The following is a 17,585-nucleotide window of genomic DNA, read 5'->3' as shown; positions in this document are numbered from 1 at the left end:
GGGGCCGCCCCCAGTAGATGCGCTTAGATTGATCAGAAAATGCTACAATTTGTTAAGGGAGGCAGTGCGGGTCAGTTTGACATGATTCCCTAATCGGTAGCTGGGTGATTAGAGCTGAGCGGTTCAGGGAATATTCAATCGCGATTTGGTCATTGGGAGGGGAGTGAATGATCCGCCCTTTAGGTGCAGTCCGCTGGGTTGCTCGCTGCGCTTTGAACCATTCATCGCTATGTTATTCGGGGGTGAGATAATGATCAACACAATAGGCGGCTTTGTGTGATGGGGCAGCCAGTTATTTATCTATTTTGCTTATTTCAGATTATCCGTTCCAAGGAGTTACTGGGCGACGCCGTCGGATGAAAATTCCACAAGAGGCTGATGACAAAATGAATGCGGACGCAGAAGGTAGCTGACATCGTGAGCCTTTCGCGGCTTTACCTGGATTCTGTGGTGCTTTTGAGCTGAGACCAGTTTTTGACCAGAACGGGTGTAAATCTCACTGTGGTTTGTGGGTGAATGGGATAGGGGAGTGGGGGGGGGGGGGGGGGGTGTAACAAGAGAGATTGGTATTGCCTTCATGATAAATGTGGAATGACATTGTCTTTAAAAAATCCAAATTCTGGGACAACAGTGGCGAATCCTTCATTAGCTTCTGCCCTCAGCAGCCCTCTGACAATAAATGGTTTTCTTTTTGTCCGCAATATGTCACCCACCAACCAACCCTCGTGGGTAAGGGAATAGTGGGTGATGTTACTGGTTGCCACCCTCTGTCAATAATATTAAAATATTATTGGCAACAACAGTAAAGGATTTTCCAACGATGACACTTACTTGTCCCATATAGAATCATAGAATCCCTACCGTGCAGAAGGAGACTATTTGGCCCATCGAGCCTGCATTGACTCACCAGCAGAGCATCTTTCTCAAGGCCACCCCCCTGTCCTATCCCCATGCATTTACCCTGTTAATCCTCCCTAACCAACACATCTTGGGACAGTAAGGGGCAATTTAGCATGGCCAATCCACCTAACCTGCACAACTTTGGAGTGTGGGAGGAAACCGGAGCACCTGGAGGAAATCCACGCAGACATGGGGAGAACATACAAACTCCACACAGACACCCAAGACCGGAATTGAACCCAGGTCCCTGCTGCTGTGAAGCAGCAGTGCTAACCACTGTGCCACCTTGCCGCCCAATATATGATCTGTTTAATGGGCATACATGCTTGAGGGGCTGAATGGCCTATTCCTGTTCCTAGATTCCCATTGTGTGCCGGAGTAAATTTGATTTACTTGGATCTTAGTAACCATTTTTTGCTAAGAACCCCATGGGAAACAGAAACAAATCAGCAGTCATGATATTGGGGCAGAATGTTGAGATAGATTGGGTGATGAGACACAGAAAATGTAGATAAATGGTCAGCGTTCTGGGTGGAGGGGGATATGATGAATAGAGCCTCATAAATTATCTTGAATAGTGCATTGTAACTTCATCTAGTTTGCAGATGACACCAAAAAAAGATTGTTAATAGTGTAGAAAATATGATAAACTCCAGGAGCGTTTAATTTGTATGGGGTGGTGGGCTAAGAATTGATCTTTGGCAGTTTAATGAGGGTAAATGGAAGGCCTGGTATTAGGTATATTAAGTAGGCAGGGGATTATAGGAATAATGGAACCATTCTGTCAAAGATCGACTGGGAAAATCATCCAGAATTCATGATGAACAAATTCCTCAAGACATTGAGTCGATATCTGGAAACTGTCAAAAAATAAAATAACATGTCAAGTTGTTCAAAAGCAGAGAAGGGTGTAGATTAAAGGAGGTTATCCTGTCATTGTCTGAGAATTGGTCAGGCCACAACTCATCCATTGTGCGCCACTTTGAAGCCGTCAGTACAAGAAGGATGTAGCTGTGCTGGTAAAGGTGAGGACCGTGTTAATTAAAATGATTGGAAATGAGAGAATGGAACATATAGGAATAGAATAATAGAACTCATTGGAGAGGGGAAGTCTGAGGGTGAGTATGATGGAGATGTTGAAATGAGTAACGTTTATGGATATCAGTCAGGGATATTTGATTTGGCATTGAATAACTCAACAAGGGAGCAGGGCATGAGTGTAAACTAAAAACGTGTGATGTGAGAAAACAGTACCCCACTGATAGGGTGGTTGGTTTTTGGAATAGTTAATGGTGGCAGGTTGTAAGGACAAATAGATCTATTCAAGGTTAGATTGGATAAGTATCTCAAAGGGTAATACATTATTGATTACAACTGCTGGCGGACATAAGTCTAAAATTGCTGGCAACTCAAGAACAGCTCAAAATGGAAACCAATGATGTGAAGAAAGGGACATTGGCTTTAGAAATGAAGCTGAGGGGATGCCCAACATTTTTTCAACAGTTCTTCACTTATATTAAGGAGAACAAAAGGTGCAATGAAGGGAAAATACAGGAAGGAATTTTCTGGTGTTTTAATTGGGTTGACAGTGGCTGGGGTGCACATAGTAACTGGAGCACTTAGTGTGGGATCCAATTGATTTTTTTCCCAGGACTTGATAACAATGCAGTTGGTGAGCTGCCATTGTGAAAATGCACTCCAATACAGGTAATGAATTGTGAGGGACAGTCACTTATGGTCCCCACAAATGAATTGAAGCAGCAGCTTAAAGGGGAGCTGTACCTATGGTGAGGAACTCAACCAAAACAGCAAACAATGTGCACAGAACCCACAGTGCCTGATGCATAATTCAAATCCTTTAAGGTGCAGAACACATAAGTGGCTGCTATCAAATACCTCAAAAGCGCCACCCAACTTTATCTGACAGTAGTTGAGGATTTCTTTAGTTAACACTGGAAATGGTCACTTCTTGGGTGAAGGATAAGCAGGAGGAGAAACTGGCAATATTCAGGCAGCCAAAGATAGACCTGTTATTGGGATCTTAATTGTATTAATTGACCCCAGTGTGCACATTTTTATGAGTCTCCCGCTTGCTCTATCATTTTTACTTATGTAATGATTACATATGTACGTATAAAAGAGGAGCAGAAGTAGGTCATTCGGCCCTCAAGCCTTTTCTGCCATTCAATAAGATCATGGTTGATCTATTTGTGTTTTGAATTCCATATTCCCACAATTCTCCCGATAATCTTTGATTTCCTTGCCTAACAAGAATCTATTTCCCCATTAAAATATACAATGACCCTATCTCTACTGCTTTCTTTCTGAGGCAGAGAGTTCCAGAGAGAAAAGGATTCTCTTCATCTCTATCCTAAAAGAGATAGGTGACCCCTAATTTTCAAACTGTGCTCCCTAGTTCTGGAAACATCCTTCCCACATCCACCTTGTTGAGACTGAAACAAGTTTAGTCTGTCCAACCTCTTCTCATTAGACAACCCGTTCATTCCAGGTATCAATCTAGTAAACCTCTGAATTGCCTCCAATGCATTTACATCCTTCTTTAAATAAGGAGACAACAACTGCACCCAGTATTTGAACTGTGGTCTCACCAATGCCCTGTATAAATGAAGCATAACATCCATGCTTTATTCCTTTCATAATTAGGGATGGCATTCCATTAGCTTATCTTCATTACTTGCTGTACTTGCATACTGACTTTTTGGGACTCATGCACTAGAACATCTAGATCCCTCTGCACTTCAGAATTTTGTAGTAATTCTCTGTTTAAGCAATACTCTGCTTTCTAATTCTTCGTGCCGAAGTGAGCAACTTCACATTTTCCCATCTTATATTCCATCTGATCAAGACTTTTGCCCACTCACTCAACTTGTCCACATCCATCTAAAACCCCCTTATGTTCGCTTCACAACATACTTTCCTTCCTAGCTTTATGTTATCTGCAAATTTAGCTACTATGCCTTTGCCCTCTTCACCAAAGTCATTGATATAAATTGTAACAAGTTGATGCCCAGCATAGACCCCTGTGGGACTCCACTTGTCACATCCTGCCAATCAGAAAAAGATCCGATAATGCATACTCTGTTTTCTGCCAGCCAATCTTCTATCTATGCTAATAGGATACCCCTTACACCATAAGCTTTTATTGTCTGCAATAATCTTTGATGTGGCACCTTATCAAATGCCCTCAAGCACAGTAGGCTAGTTTTGACTAGTTTTAGTACCTTATGTTTCACAATTGGTGGATTTTTTAATATTTAAGGGGAAAAAAAGTGACATTTGGATTTTCTGTCAAGCAATCTGACACCGGTTCCCTGCAAATTACAGCAGTATTCACTCTTATGAAGTTCATAGAGACATAGGGCCCGATGTTACCATTTTCATTCTAAGTGCCGAATCTGGGCGTAGTACAGATCCGACTTAAAAATCTGCTTTCAGGCGCCCCCATACGCTCTCAGCCGTCTCCAGTCCGATTCGTGCTGTGGGCGGAGCTTAGTGCTGCCGGAATGATCGGAGCTCTGAACTGCGCATGTGCAGTTAGAAAAAAATTGGAAAAAGCGCGCCTGTGTCGGATCGCTCCCAACCCGCAGAAAGCGGAGAAAGCGGCCTGGGAGTGAAAAGCGGCAGTGAGGGTGTATTTCGGGGGGGGTGGGGGGGCAGATGGATCTCTGGTGGGGGGTGCAGATGGATCTCTGGTGGGGGGGGCGGGGGCAGGGGGGCCTGCTGCCACTCTGCGGGCGATCAGTGGGGGGGGAGGGGGGCAGGGGTGGCGATCGGTCTGGGTAGTGGGGGTGGTGGATAAGGGAGACACACACACATCACTGTCCCCCTTAACCACCCCCCCACTACCCAGACCGATTGTCACCCCTGCCCCCCCCACCAGAGATCCATCTGCCCCCCCCACCAGAGATCCATCTGCCCCCCCACCAGAGATCCATCTGCCCCCCCCGCCATGAGACACATCTTACCCATCTCCCTCCCCCTCCCCCAGACGACGATCTGGCCTCACTCCCCCCCCCCCCCCCCCCCACAGAGAATGGTCTGGCCTCACTCCCCCCTCCCCTCCAGAGGAACATCTGACCTGCCTCCTCCCCCCCCCCACCAGACAACAATCAGCCCTCCCCCCTACCAGCAGACAACGATCGCCCCCCACGCCAGAGATACATCTGACCCGCCTCCTCCTCCTCCCCCCACCCAATCAGACAACGATCTGACCTCACTCCCCTCCTCCCCCCTCCAACCAGAGAATGATCTGACCCGTCTCCCTCCTCCCGCCCACCACTGATCTGAGTCAGAGAGCCGTTGGAAACACTGAACGCGCCCTTCAGAGGCTGGAGCACCCGACTCAGACTTTTATTTAGCAGGTCCGTAATGGCGCGGTTCCGGATCGGCAAATGCGGTGGTAAAGGGGGAAATGCTGATAAAGTTGGGCGGGCATTTAAATCGCCGTTGCGCCCGTTTTGGATGCGAAGCGGATCGCCGCCATTCCCGGGTTTCAGTAAAGTGGCAATCTGCGCCGACGCGGGTGCGGATCGCGATAAAGGCCTCACACCCGACTTTACCATGATTTCACGCCCAAAAACGGGCGCAAATTGTTGATAAAATCGTGCCCAGCCAACTCCCCATCCTTTGACAGAAGCACATTCTTCAGCTCCAACACTCCCAGATAATACTAACACCTTTCTCTTGCTCCCCTTCCATTCAATCTGGAACTCTTCTCCAGGCCAGTTTAAGTTTTAAATCTTCTTTCACTCCCATTCACGATGGCATTATTCTTGCTCCACTGTGACCGTAATTCCCCTTCCATACCATCCATTCCTTTTCTCATTACTTTCATTACTTTCCTTCCCCCTCATTACCATCCATTCCTCCAATATCATGGGCACGATTCTCCTAGGGCGCTACACGAGCAGCGCAGCAGGCCGAGAAATATCAGCAAGGGGCTTGTAGCAGGATTTGTGATTCTTCCAGGTCCTTTTTTTAAGCATAATCAGCCTCGCACCAGAAATCAGCGCAAGGCTAATTACAAAATGGAAATCGTCATTTCCATATCAATAGTGAGCCTGGGATGGTGTCATCCAGGCTCGCAGATGTTTCCCACTGTGCTGGGAGAGGTTCCCACTTGCGGGAATTAAAGCTGGTCCACATAAATGGGGACCAGGCGTGATCAACCCTTTGGTGGGGATAGAGGACAGTGAGGCTCCCTCAGGAGGTCGGAGGTAGGGGAGTGCCCTTTGGGCAGTGCCAACCTGGCAGTATCAGCCTGGCACCCTGACAGTGTCAGCCTGGCAGCCTGACAGTGCCCACCAGCCACCCTAGTACTGCCCACCGCACATCAGGCAGTGCCAAGGGGGTGGGGCCTGAGGGAGCATGGCCTATTTGGGGGGGCAATTGGTGGTGAGAGGGGACCCGCTGCTCACTCTGCATTAGGGATCAGTGGGGTTGGGAGGGAGGAGGGTGATTGGGGCTAGCCATGGGGCGATGGGGGGTTGGGCTGGACATGGGGAGGGGGGGTGGGCTAGACGCGGGGGTGGGGTGTCATGGAGGCTGGCAATCAGGAGGATGGGGGGGGGGGTGACGGAGGCCGGCAATTGGGGGGTACCATGGAGGCTGGCGATCAGGGATGTGGGGGTCATGGAGCCTGGTGATCAGGAGGCCGGCGATGTGGGGGCCAGTGTACATACTTCGATCTCCCCACTGACAGATTGGTGCATACGCAATGGTCTGCTCAGCACGCTGATTTTCAGACCCGATGTGATATTAAGTAGGTTCCTTGGGATATTACTCATGGTAAATCACAGGGTACCTTATTTCAAAAAAGTAAGCTTGCTGATTTTCTCCTCTTAGTGAGTTAAAGGTGACCCCCTTCAGCATAGCAACAGAGTTTTCTTCTACCAAACTCTATCCCCAACTCTTTTCCCTTCCTTCACTTGGACCTTTCCCTACCTCCAACACATTTTCTCTCTGCGCTTCAATGTTATGGCACTTCCTTCTCCCTCTTTCTTGTCCTCCATTTCTGTCTACCGATGAGCTTTGTTGCTTGTACCCTCTTCCCAACAAAGTGTTTAACCCTTTCTTGTCTGTACCTGTTTTCTCTCTCATCCTCCTTAAAAGGATCCTTCTTCTTGACAGTGCCTAATCTTCATTTTTCCCTATTCTCGAAGCCACAATATTATTGCAGCAAAGTTGAGAATTTGCTTATTGGAGACATCCTCCTGCACACATACATGTCAGGCCGCTGTTAGTCATATTTGTGGTATTCAGAATTTTTTGAGGTTAGACCACACCATTACAAATTTTATTAGATCAGGCTCTACGAAAAGAAAACACTTATGACTGTTTTCATTCTTTTCTTTTTTCCTTTCTCTCTCTACCACTTTTCTATCTTGTAGTTTTCTGTTTCTCTGTAAAAAAAATATAATTTCTTTATGTTTCTCAGTATTTTTTCTAACTCTTTCTCGGTTTTTTTTCTCTCTCTCAACTCCTTTTTCTCAATTTCTCACCTCTTTATTTATCTGTTGACATAATTGGTATTTTTATTCATGTTATCAGTATCTCTCTCTATTTTCTTCTCTCTTTGCCCTTTCTGTGAGGCTACAGAGCTGAAGGACAGTTCCCGTGACAACTGATGTCTGTTGCCTTTAGTGTCGGCTCAGACATGCTGACTGAGGCAGGAGATGTCGTGAGAGGTTGAAATAGAATCATAGAATGCTGCTGCACAGGCAGAACTGGCCTCGACCATATTTAAGATTGTTTATATTTATATGGAACTTGGGAGTCAGTAGCCGGGAGCTTAATTGTGATGTATGCAAGCGATGAGGAGAGTGTCCCTGAGCCCATGATGTTTAGAGGCACAAAATGTTTTACTGTTAGCAGAAAAAAGGAAGTTTATGAACGAATTTATGATTTCTTACAACTCACAAGAAAAGAATGGGCGAGGAGCTGCAAAATGGAGAACTATTTTTGATATTTGCCAAAATCTTGCTGTTGTTCATACCGGCGGGACCATACCGTCCCGCCGATGGCACACCCCCGCCGCAGGTTTCCTGGTGGCGAAGGGTGCGTTCAAAAGGAAACCCCATTTACAATGGCAGGACCGTAAAATCCCGCTGCCAATGAATGGCGTGTCGCCTCCCATCGCCATGAAACACGCCCTGAAAGGAGAAAAATCTCAGCCAGTGTGTTTTCTAGTGAATTGTGTTTCTGAAGAAAATTGAAATTGGGAACTAAGCTTGTCGAAGGGATTCTAGGATTTTGACCCAGTGACAGTGAAAGAACAGTGATTATAATTCCAACTTAGTATAGTGTGTGGGTTGGAGAGGAAATTGCTAGCAGTGATGTTCCCATCCATCTGCTGCCCTTGCCCGTCGAGGTGGTAGAAGTCACAGGTTTGAAAGATGATATCGAAGGTGAGTTGCTGCAGTGCATCTTGTAGATGATGCACTCCTGCCATTGTGTACTCACCCAAGCAGGTAGAAAGTGTTCTTAGGCACACCTGACTGATGCCTTTTAGTTGGCAGGAAGACTTTGGGGAGCCAGAAGGTGAGTTACCACAGAATTCCCAGCCTTTGACCTGCTCTTGTAGCATTGGTATTTTTACTGTTGTCCAGTTCTGTTTCTGGTCAATAGTAACTCCTAGGACGTTGATGGGGGGGAGGGGGGGGGGGCGACAGATTCAGCCATGGCAATGCCATTGAATGTTGAGAGGAGATGGTACGATTCTCACCTTTGGTAATGGTCACTGAACATCTGCAGGCTACCCCGAGTGAGGAGGGTGAACAACCAGTGATCGTGGTCCATATTGTTACCAGCGATATAAATAGAAGGAGGGATATATTCCTGCAGATAGAATTTAGTGAGCTAAGTAGAAAAACTAGCAGGTAGGACTTCAAAAGTAGTAATCTCTGGATTACCCCCAGTACCACGTACAAGTATGCAAGTGAGTATAGAACTAGGAGCAGATGAATGTGTGGCTAGAAAGATGGCATAGGAGAAAGAGACTTACATTCTTGGAACATTGGGTCAAGCTCTGGGGGAGATGGTACCTGTAAAGGCCAGCTGAGTTGCAGAGCTGGGACCAATTTCCTTGCAGGATGATTTGTTAGTGCCTTTGGGAAGGATTCAAATTAAATTGGCAGGGTTCTTTGAATCAGGAGTGTTAGGGTCCTGAACTAAAACCCCAAGTTACATTAGGAAACCAGACTAGACCCCAACAACCTTTCTATTTTGGCATAAATGTGAGGATAGGATGCTTCGCTCCAGGAGTAATTCCACTGACAAATTAAGGATCTTTTTATAGTAAAGCAAACTTTATTTAATAACACAGTTTAAACATAATTCTAACAAATGAAGTAGCTTAATTTTTAACAGTTGAACAATACTTAATAATGAAAGAAAGCTATTTTAATTTCTAACATCACTTTTTCAGTTCCAAATAAGCAACATTCCGCTTACGGACTTACAATGTCACTTTAAATGCAGTTGGCACCCATCAATATTCTTGCTATAATGAGTGCAGACAGTCTTGTAGCTTTCAGAGAGGGAAAATAAATTTCAGCAGCTTGCAGAAAATCTCTGTCTTCAAGCAATTCCCTGCTAGAACTGAAAAGCTGTTTTTCTGCTACAGACCTAGCTCCTCCCTTTAGTCACATCATCACATGGCCCTGCATACATAAACCCACCTCCATTATTTAATCACAGCACCAGGGGAAATAACCAACTATAAACAAAAATCCAGTAGCTATATCCTAAGTAACACTACATGGCTAAAATGAGCAATTATCCTGCTCTCCCAGCATCTGAGTTAAATGTTTTCCAGACACACTGACTGCCTGCAGAATTGAGCAAATCTGTCAACAGTCCCCTTAAACGTAAAAATATATATCTCTACCAATAGCACATTATCATCACAGGAGGTAATGCTGGAGATGGATATCAAGGTGTAAAATATATTGGGAGAGACTGTGTATAAATTAGGAAGTGTAAGGCATTAGGTGAGTTCAGTGTTGAGGAACATTAATAAATTCTAAATTAAGGTTACAGCATGAAAGCGCGGAGTGTGGTAAATAAGATTGGTGAGTTTCAGACACAGATAGCCACATAGAAATTTTATGTTGTGGGGGTAACAGAAATCCAGTTCAAAGAAGAGCAGGACTGGGAATTAAATATTCCTGGATGCAAGGTGTTCAGGAAAGATAGGAAAGGGGTTTGGGAGGTAGTCGTGATTAAGGAGAACGTTGTGGTGCTGCAGAGAGAAGATATTCCAGAGGATTGAAAGGTGAAATCCATTTGGTTAGCGATCAGGAACAACCAAAAGTGCAATAATGTAGCAGAGTAGCCCAGGGCGGCAACTGATGGGAAGGATGCAGGGGAACAAATTTGCAAGGAAATTATGGAGAGGTGGAAAAGTTGTGGAGTAGTTATAATGGGGACTTTAATTATCTGAATATAGATTGGTATTGTAAAGAATATAGAGGAAGAGTTCTGAGAATTAACTACATCTGTATGTTTCTAGTTCAAATGTGAAAGGAGGCATTCATGGACCTGGTTCTTGGGGATGGCATGGGTCAAGTGGCTCAAGTGTCAGTAGGTGAACATTTAGGGGAAAGTGGTCATTGTATCATCAAGTCTAGGTTGGCTATAGGAATGGACAAGGAGCAACAGAGAATAAGAATTAGTAACTGGGGACAAAGCCAGCTTGCTGGGGTGAGAATGGAACTGGCCCAGATAAATTGGAATCAAAGATTAGTCAGTCAAACTGTCACTGGACGATGCGCTGCTTTTAAAGAAGAAAGTTCAAGTCCAGTTACGGTATATTCTCATGAAGGGGAAAGCAGGGCAAACATATCAGGGAGGGTGGGAGGCGAGTGGGAAAGTGAAGTCACCGCCTGGTTAATTCGGTGTGGTGGCATCATTAGGAAATTTGTTAAGTTTGCTTCTTGGCTTCCCAAGATTTTCATGGGGCACTGAGAAGCTGCCTATTTCAAAATAGTGGTGCCAGCGTTGAAACAGAAGAAAAAAACTGCAAATTTCATCAAAAGGAAAGAACAGAGCATCAACAGCCTGACATATAGTCAGACTCACAAAGTCATACCTTACAGACAATGTCTCAGAAACTACCATCACTGTCATGTTCTGTCCCACTGGCAGTACCGGCCCAGCAGAGGTGGTGGCACAGTGATGTACAGCCAGAGGGAATCCTCAATACTGGCTCTGGACCCCATGAGGTCTCATAGCATCAGGTCAACATGGACAAGAAAACCTCCTGCTGGTTATCACTTACCAACTCCCTCAGCTAATGAATCACTCACTACTCCTCCATATTGAACACTATCTGGAGGAAGCATTGAGGGTGGAAAGGGCACACAATGTACTCTGGGTGGGGGCTTCAATGTCCATCACCAAGAGTGGCACAGTAGCATCACTACTGACTGAGCTGACCAAGCCCCAAAGGACATAGCTGTTCGACTTGGTCTTTGGCAGGTGATGAGATAATCAACAAGAGGGAAAAGCCTACTTGACATTGTCTTCACCAATCAACCTATCACATTTGCATCTATCCATGACAGTATTGGTAGGAATGACCACTGCACAGTCATCATGGAGAAGAAATTCCACCTTCACATTGAGGATATTCTCCATCGTGCTGTGTGACACTATCACAATGCTGAATGGGACAGGTTTCAAACAACTCAAATATACAATCACAATCTGTAACCTCATGGCCAGCACACTTGCCATGCTAACATTACCATCAAGCCAGGGGATCAACCTTGGTCCAATGAAGAATACAGGAAGGCATACTAGGAGCAGCGCCAGGTACAACCTAAAAATGAGGTGTCAAACTGATGAAGCTGCAACACAGGACTAATTGCATGCCAAACAATGGTAGCAGCATGTGATAGACAGAGCTAAGTGATTCTATAACCAACAGATCAGCTCTAAGCTCTTGCCACTTCTAGTCATGAATGGCAGTGAACTTTTAAACAACTAACAGGAAAAAGAAGCTCCACACATCTGCCCATCCTCAGTGATGGGTGAACCCACTACATCAGTGCAAAGGACAAGGCTGAAGCAGCCATCTCCAGCCAGAAGTGTCAAGTGGATGATCCATGTTGGCCTCCTCCAGACGTCCCCCGCATCAGATACCAGTCCTTAGTCAATTCAGTTCGCTCCGCATGACGTAAAGAAACAGCTGAAAGTGCTAGATACGGCAAAGGCTATGGGCCCTGACAATAGCATTGAAGACTTGTGCTCCCTAGCCAAGCTGGTTTAGTATGGCTGCAACACTTACAGCTACCCAGCAATGTGGAAAATTGCCCAATACAAAAAGCAGGACAAGTTCAGCCCAGCTACTTACTACTCCATCAGTGCACTCTCGATCAGCAGCAAAATGATGGAAAGTGTTGTTGACAGTGCTATCAAGCTGCACTTACTCAGCAATAATCTGCTTGTTCACTGATGCTCAGTTTGAGCTCCCCTAGGACTGCTCAGCTGCTGACCTTATTACAGCTTTGGTCCAAAGGTGGACTGCAGATGGAGTGGTCACATGAGAACGTGATTAGGCGACTACATAAGAAGTCACGTGGTGGGAGTGTGGGAGTTATCCTGGGGATCTTGGGAGAGCACAAGTACTGTATGTAGCCATTGAGCCGAGCAATTAACTATCTTTATTGGAAGTCTTTGATGTTGGTGATTTAACATTCTACATGGTGTTAGAAGTTGGCAGTATGGCACAAGGACTTTGCCGCATGGACTCACTCGTCTTTGATGAAAACATTGCGGATAATTTTGGAAAGTTCCAGAAGGAGTGGCATATTTACTGTGGTGCTGCACTTTACGACATGTTGAAGAGGGTACAAGTATCCACCCTATTAGACCTCGCGGATCCTGAGGCTGTCAAAACATTTGAGTCATTTATTTTCCAGACAGAGGAGGAGATAATCCTGAAACAATCTGAGAACATCTGTCTCCCGGTTAAACACCTAATCCTTGATAGACATGTATTCAATTCCACAAACCAGAAAACAGGTGAGTCAATGCAATCCTACACAGCCACCCTAAAAATATTGGCAAAGAAATGTGCGCTCAGAACTCGCGCTGAAGACCTAATCAGGGATTGTGTACTTTGTGGAATATTTAGTGATTTAGTTGAGAAGCAGCTGCTGCGAGAGAAAGACGTTTCAAGCAGCCATCAATATCTGTCTGTTAAACAAACAAGCTGAGAAACAGAGATTTTAGACGGGAAACCGAGGTGTTTGCAGCACAGGGGCTTTCTGGATTTTTGATCTCAAAAGCTGTCGAGGGTTTTGACGGGCAGGCAGGAGGGTGGAGGCCACAATCAGATCAGCCACAATCTTATCAAAAGGTCGACTCCTTCTCCTAATTCTTTTTTCTTTATGAATATCTTTAATGTGGAGGAATTTTGAAATTTTAATCCATGAAATATAGAAAACAGTTGAAAGAGGATATTTTGGCACTTGCACACTGTTTTGTGTCAGATTTATCTGATTGTTCTTATTTCCCGCAAAGGCACAGATTATGAAAATCAAGAGGAGCTGGAGGAGAAGACAAGGCTAATAAACCAAGTTCTGGAGCTGCAGCACACACTCGAAGGTGATTAATTAGGCTGTTATCTTGCTGAAATTTGGCTACAAAATTTGTTTCTTTTCTCTTACCAAACTGACCTCCCCCTCTCTGTTTGCTGGCATTTTACTCCCACCACTTCTTTCTTCTTCATGTTGGAATCACTCTTGTTCCATAATGATTCCTGTGACTATGCAGCCTTCTGTCTTTTTCTGTACTCATTTATCTTTTCATGCTGATCTGGCTTTCTCTCTGTCTGCTCTACTCATGTTTCCCTTTTTCTTTCTGTGCTGTTTTCTCTAACTGTGCCATTTCTCCTTTTGTTTTGATGTTTGCCTCTCTTATTTTTTTCCCTGTGGTCTGTTTTTCTCTTTTTTTTGCTCTTCTCTCTCCTAAATTGGCCTTTATCTCTCACTCTTTCAGTGCCTTTCTTCCTATGCTGGTCTCGCTGCCCGTTTCATACTCCAAACTTTCCATGTTCTTTTTATTCATCGTATGATCTGGTTATCAAACAAGGATGGGGATGGGTTATACCTCCTTTATAGAGCCATAGAGTCATGGAGGTTTACTGCATGGAAACAGGCCCTTCGGCCCAACTTGTCCATGCTGCCCTTTTTTTTAAAACCCCTAAGCTAATCCCAATTGCCTGCATTTGGCCCACATCCCTCTATACCCATTGTACCCATGTAACTATCTAAATGCTTTTTAAAAGACAACATTGTACCCGCCTCTACTACTACCTCTGACAGCTTGTTCCAGACACTCACCACTCTCAGTGTGAAAAAATTGCCCCTCTGGATACTTCTGTATCTCTCTCCTCTCACCTTAAACCTATGCCTTCTAGTTTTAGACTCCCCTACTTTTGGGAAAAGATATTGACTATCTAGCTGACCTGTGCCCCTCATTATTTTATAGACTTCTGTAAGATCACCCCTCAGCCCTCTACGCTCCAGAGAAAAAAGTCCCAATCTATCCAGCCTCTCCTTATAACCCAAACCATCAAGTCCTGGTAGCATCCTAGTAAATCTTTTCTGCACTCTTTCTAGTTTAATAATATCCATATTCTTATGGACCTGCTATACACATTGGAGGCCCCCCCACAACGGGGTTTCCCACCTCATGTTTGCCCAGGCCCTATTCACCCCACTCTCGCCCCCTCGCAGCCCTGGTGATTTCCCAATCCCCACCTACCATCCCATCTGGCTCCATTGGCAATTGCTGTTGGGAACTGGATGTGGAGGATGGCTCTATGGTGGCCTCTAAAGGGAGGCGATGGCCTAGTGGTATTATCGCTAGACTTTTAATCCAGAAACTCAGCTAATGTTCTGGGGATCCAGCTTCGAATCCCGCCCCGGCAGATGGTGGAGTTTGAATTCGATAAAAAATATCTGGAATTAAGGATCTACTGATGACCATGAAACTATTGTCGATTGTCAGAAAAACCCATCTTTTTCACTCATGTCCTTTCGGGAAGGAAATCTGCTGTCCTTCCCTGGTCTGTTCTCCATGTGATTCCAGAACCACAGCAATGTGGTTGACTCTCAACTGCCCTTGGGCAACTAGGGATGGGCAATAAATGCTGGGCAGCCAGCGACACTCATGTCCCACGAATGAATAAAAAAAAGCTTGTGAAGCAGCGGTAGGGACGGCCTTTACCTTTATGCTAGGGGCAGGAACTCCACCACCACCCATATCTCCACCCCCGGTAAAATCCAATTCTTTGCTACCATATTGGGCCCCATATCACAACCGCCATCTTTCCTTTTCCTTTGTTCTCCTTTCTCACTTAAAGCAAAATTCTTCTTTCTCTTTTTCTTTCCTCGTCCCTCTGTGCTGATCATTTCCATTGGTTCACAGATCTGTCTGCCAGAGTTGATGCTGTGAAAGAGGAGAACCTGAAACTCAAATCTGAGAACCAAGTACTTGGTCAGTACATTGAAAACCTCATGTCAGCCTCCAGCGTCTTTCAAACCACAGACTCGAAGAACAAGAGAAAGTAAGGAGCTCATGCCACTGATACCAGTCAGCTTTATATCTCGACAGGTGTAGTGGGTTAATCTGCATGTTGTGTTCATCTGTGTTAAAACTCAGTTTGACCCTTTCACCTCGAGATTCAGGGTCATGAGATGTTCTTGAGTCTCTTTGGATCCTGTTTGTAGATTGGCAAGTAAAATCTGAGATCCGATTAAAAGGATATTGATGAATAATTGATAATTGATGGAAAGATTTACGAAAACATTTCAACAAGTCAGCAATCCAAAGTAAAATTTATAAACCTCTCAAAATCCACAACACTTTTTAGGTTATTCTAAATTGAAAATTCTTTGCTTTCAATTGAAGTATTGAAGAAAAATCATCTGCAGAGTCAGCAACCTATGATAAGCAAGGCTGCAGCCACTTTACAGCATGGCATCTTTGATGGCCCACATGTTGCATGTACCCAGTCCCTGGGCACCGCACGAGGAAAGCAATTTAATGGGCACCAGAGTGTGCGGACACAATCTCCGGCATAGAGGTGAGCAGATAACCTACTCCACAGGCTCCAGAGATAAGGTTTATGCTTCAGGCAGAAGAGCAGACAGGTCCCTTGGCCACACTCTGCCTCCTATGTTTGATTTGTTTTTAACTTTTGGAAAACCAAAGTGAAAACAAAGAACAAAAAGCAAAGGCCCGGAGTTCAGAACACTGCCAAAGTTTAGGTTTCAAGGAGTGAAAGAGATAAATGAACATGTGACACCAAGCTTAGCATTTAAAAGACTGTAGATTGGAGGAGGAAAGAAAACATTCCTGGGAAAGAGTGAGTTATGGAGGAGAGACTTAGCAACCTGTTTTGATTTCAATAAATTGAGGGTACAGAAAGGTGAATAGGACAAGATACCAATTTTGATCTGACTTGGTTTATTATTCCAACATGTATTGGTATACAGTGAAAAGTATTGTTTCTTGCATGCTATACAGACAAAGCATACTGTTCATAGAGTACATAGGAGAGAAGGAAGGAGATGGTGCAGAATATAGGTTTACAGTCATAGCTAGGGTTTAGAGAAATATCAACTTAATATGAGGTAGGTCCATTCAAAAGTCTGATGGCAGCAGGGAAGAAGCTGTTCTTGAGTCGGTTGGTACTTGATCTCAGACTTTCTTTTTCCTGATGGAAGAAGGTGGAAGGGAGTATGTCTGCAATGCGTGGGGTCCTTGATTATGCTGGCTGCTTTTCCAAGGCAGCGGTAAGTGTAGACAGAGTCAATGGATGGGTGGTTCGTTTGCATAATGGAGTGGGCTACATTCACGACCCTTTGTAGTTTCTTGCAGTCTTGGACAGAGCAGGAGCCATACCAAGCTACGATACAACCAGAAAGGATGCTTTCTATGGATGCATCTGTAAAAATTTGTGAGAGTTGTAATGGACATGCCAAATTTCCTTAGCCTCCTGAGAAAGTAGAGGTGTTGGGGTGAATGAGAGAGGACATTCCTGAGGAACAATGTTATAGACACATATGGGGATGCAAACATCACAGTATACCCCAATCCCTGGGTGACATGGCAAAAGGGAAATATACACACTTCAGCACACACCATTCTCAAACTGAGAGGGAAGGTGGGTGATCTCAAGCTACAACAAAGACCCCAGATGAGAGGACAAATAGGCGATAGACACTGCGCAGCATGCACCATCTTCCATGACCAACTAATCTACAAGCCATCATTCCCCAACTCATGCCAGTCACTGCAGTCTTGCTGTTCTCAGAATGATCAAACTAAGCAATTACTGATGTTCTATCCAAATAAGGTGAAAGGGTTGAATAGCCAAATTATTACATTCATTCAGTTCATTTGCCAGAAAAGACAAATTAATTTCAATTAAAAAATGTCCTTTTTTATTTTCCAGACCAACCAAAAGCTCCAAGAAGACAGACAAATAATAATAACATTAATTATGGTAAAGGGGACTGGGGGTCAAGACTGCCCAGTATTAAGACTGTAACCCTATTAGAACCAGTAGCTTATTGTCTCAAGTCAGGTTGCATACCTTTTTTGTATTTAGTCTATTTAATTATGGAATAATAAACCCTAATGCTGAT

The 17,585-nt window shown here is 44.6% G+C and overlaps 1 protein-coding gene across 2 annotated transcripts; it reads left to right on the top strand.

Moving 5' to 3' along the window:
• The first annotated feature begins 155 nt into the window (after window positions 1-155).
• LOC144492935 (short coiled-coil protein B-like) lies at window positions 156-17,585 on the top strand. 2 transcript variants are annotated; one of them, XM_078211606.1, is made up of 5 exons: window positions 156-242; window positions 319-405; window positions 13,450-13,533; window positions 15,361-15,499; window positions 17,393-17,585. In XM_078211606.1, exons 1-5 carry the CDS (start codon window positions 230-232, stop codon window positions 17,424-17,426), a joined length of 357 nt encoding a protein of 118 aa, XP_078067732.1. In that variant the 5' UTR covers window positions 156-229; the 3' UTR covers window positions 17,427-17,585. The 2 variants fall into 2 exon arrangements, with proteins under 2 accessions (XP_078067732.1, XP_078067733.1); XM_078211607.1 differs by lacking the exon at window positions 17,393-17,585 and having other exon boundaries at window positions 15,361-15,503.

The sequence above is a fragment of the Mustelus asterias genome, chromosome 4 (assembly GCF_964213995.1).
Source record: "Mustelus asterias chromosome 4, sMusAst1.hap1.1, whole genome shotgun sequence".
Classification (NCBI taxonomy): Eukaryota; Metazoa; Chordata; class Chondrichthyes; order Carcharhiniformes; family Triakidae; genus Mustelus; species Mustelus asterias.
Note: the sequence above shows the minus strand (reverse complement) of the source record. Positions and strands in the feature narration are given on the sequence as shown.

Bases quoted from the DNA above. Each gene is read 5' to 3' on its own strand.
- LOC144492935 (XM_078211606.1), top strand. The intron at 406-13,449 runs GTAGCTGACATC...TTTCCCGCAAAG, and splicing joins AATGAATGCGGACGCAGAAG to GCACAGATTATGAAAATCAA. The intron at 13,534-15,360 runs GTGATTAATTAG...ATTGGTTCACAG, and splicing joins GCTGCAGCACACACTCGAAG to ATCTGTCTGCCAGAGTTGAT.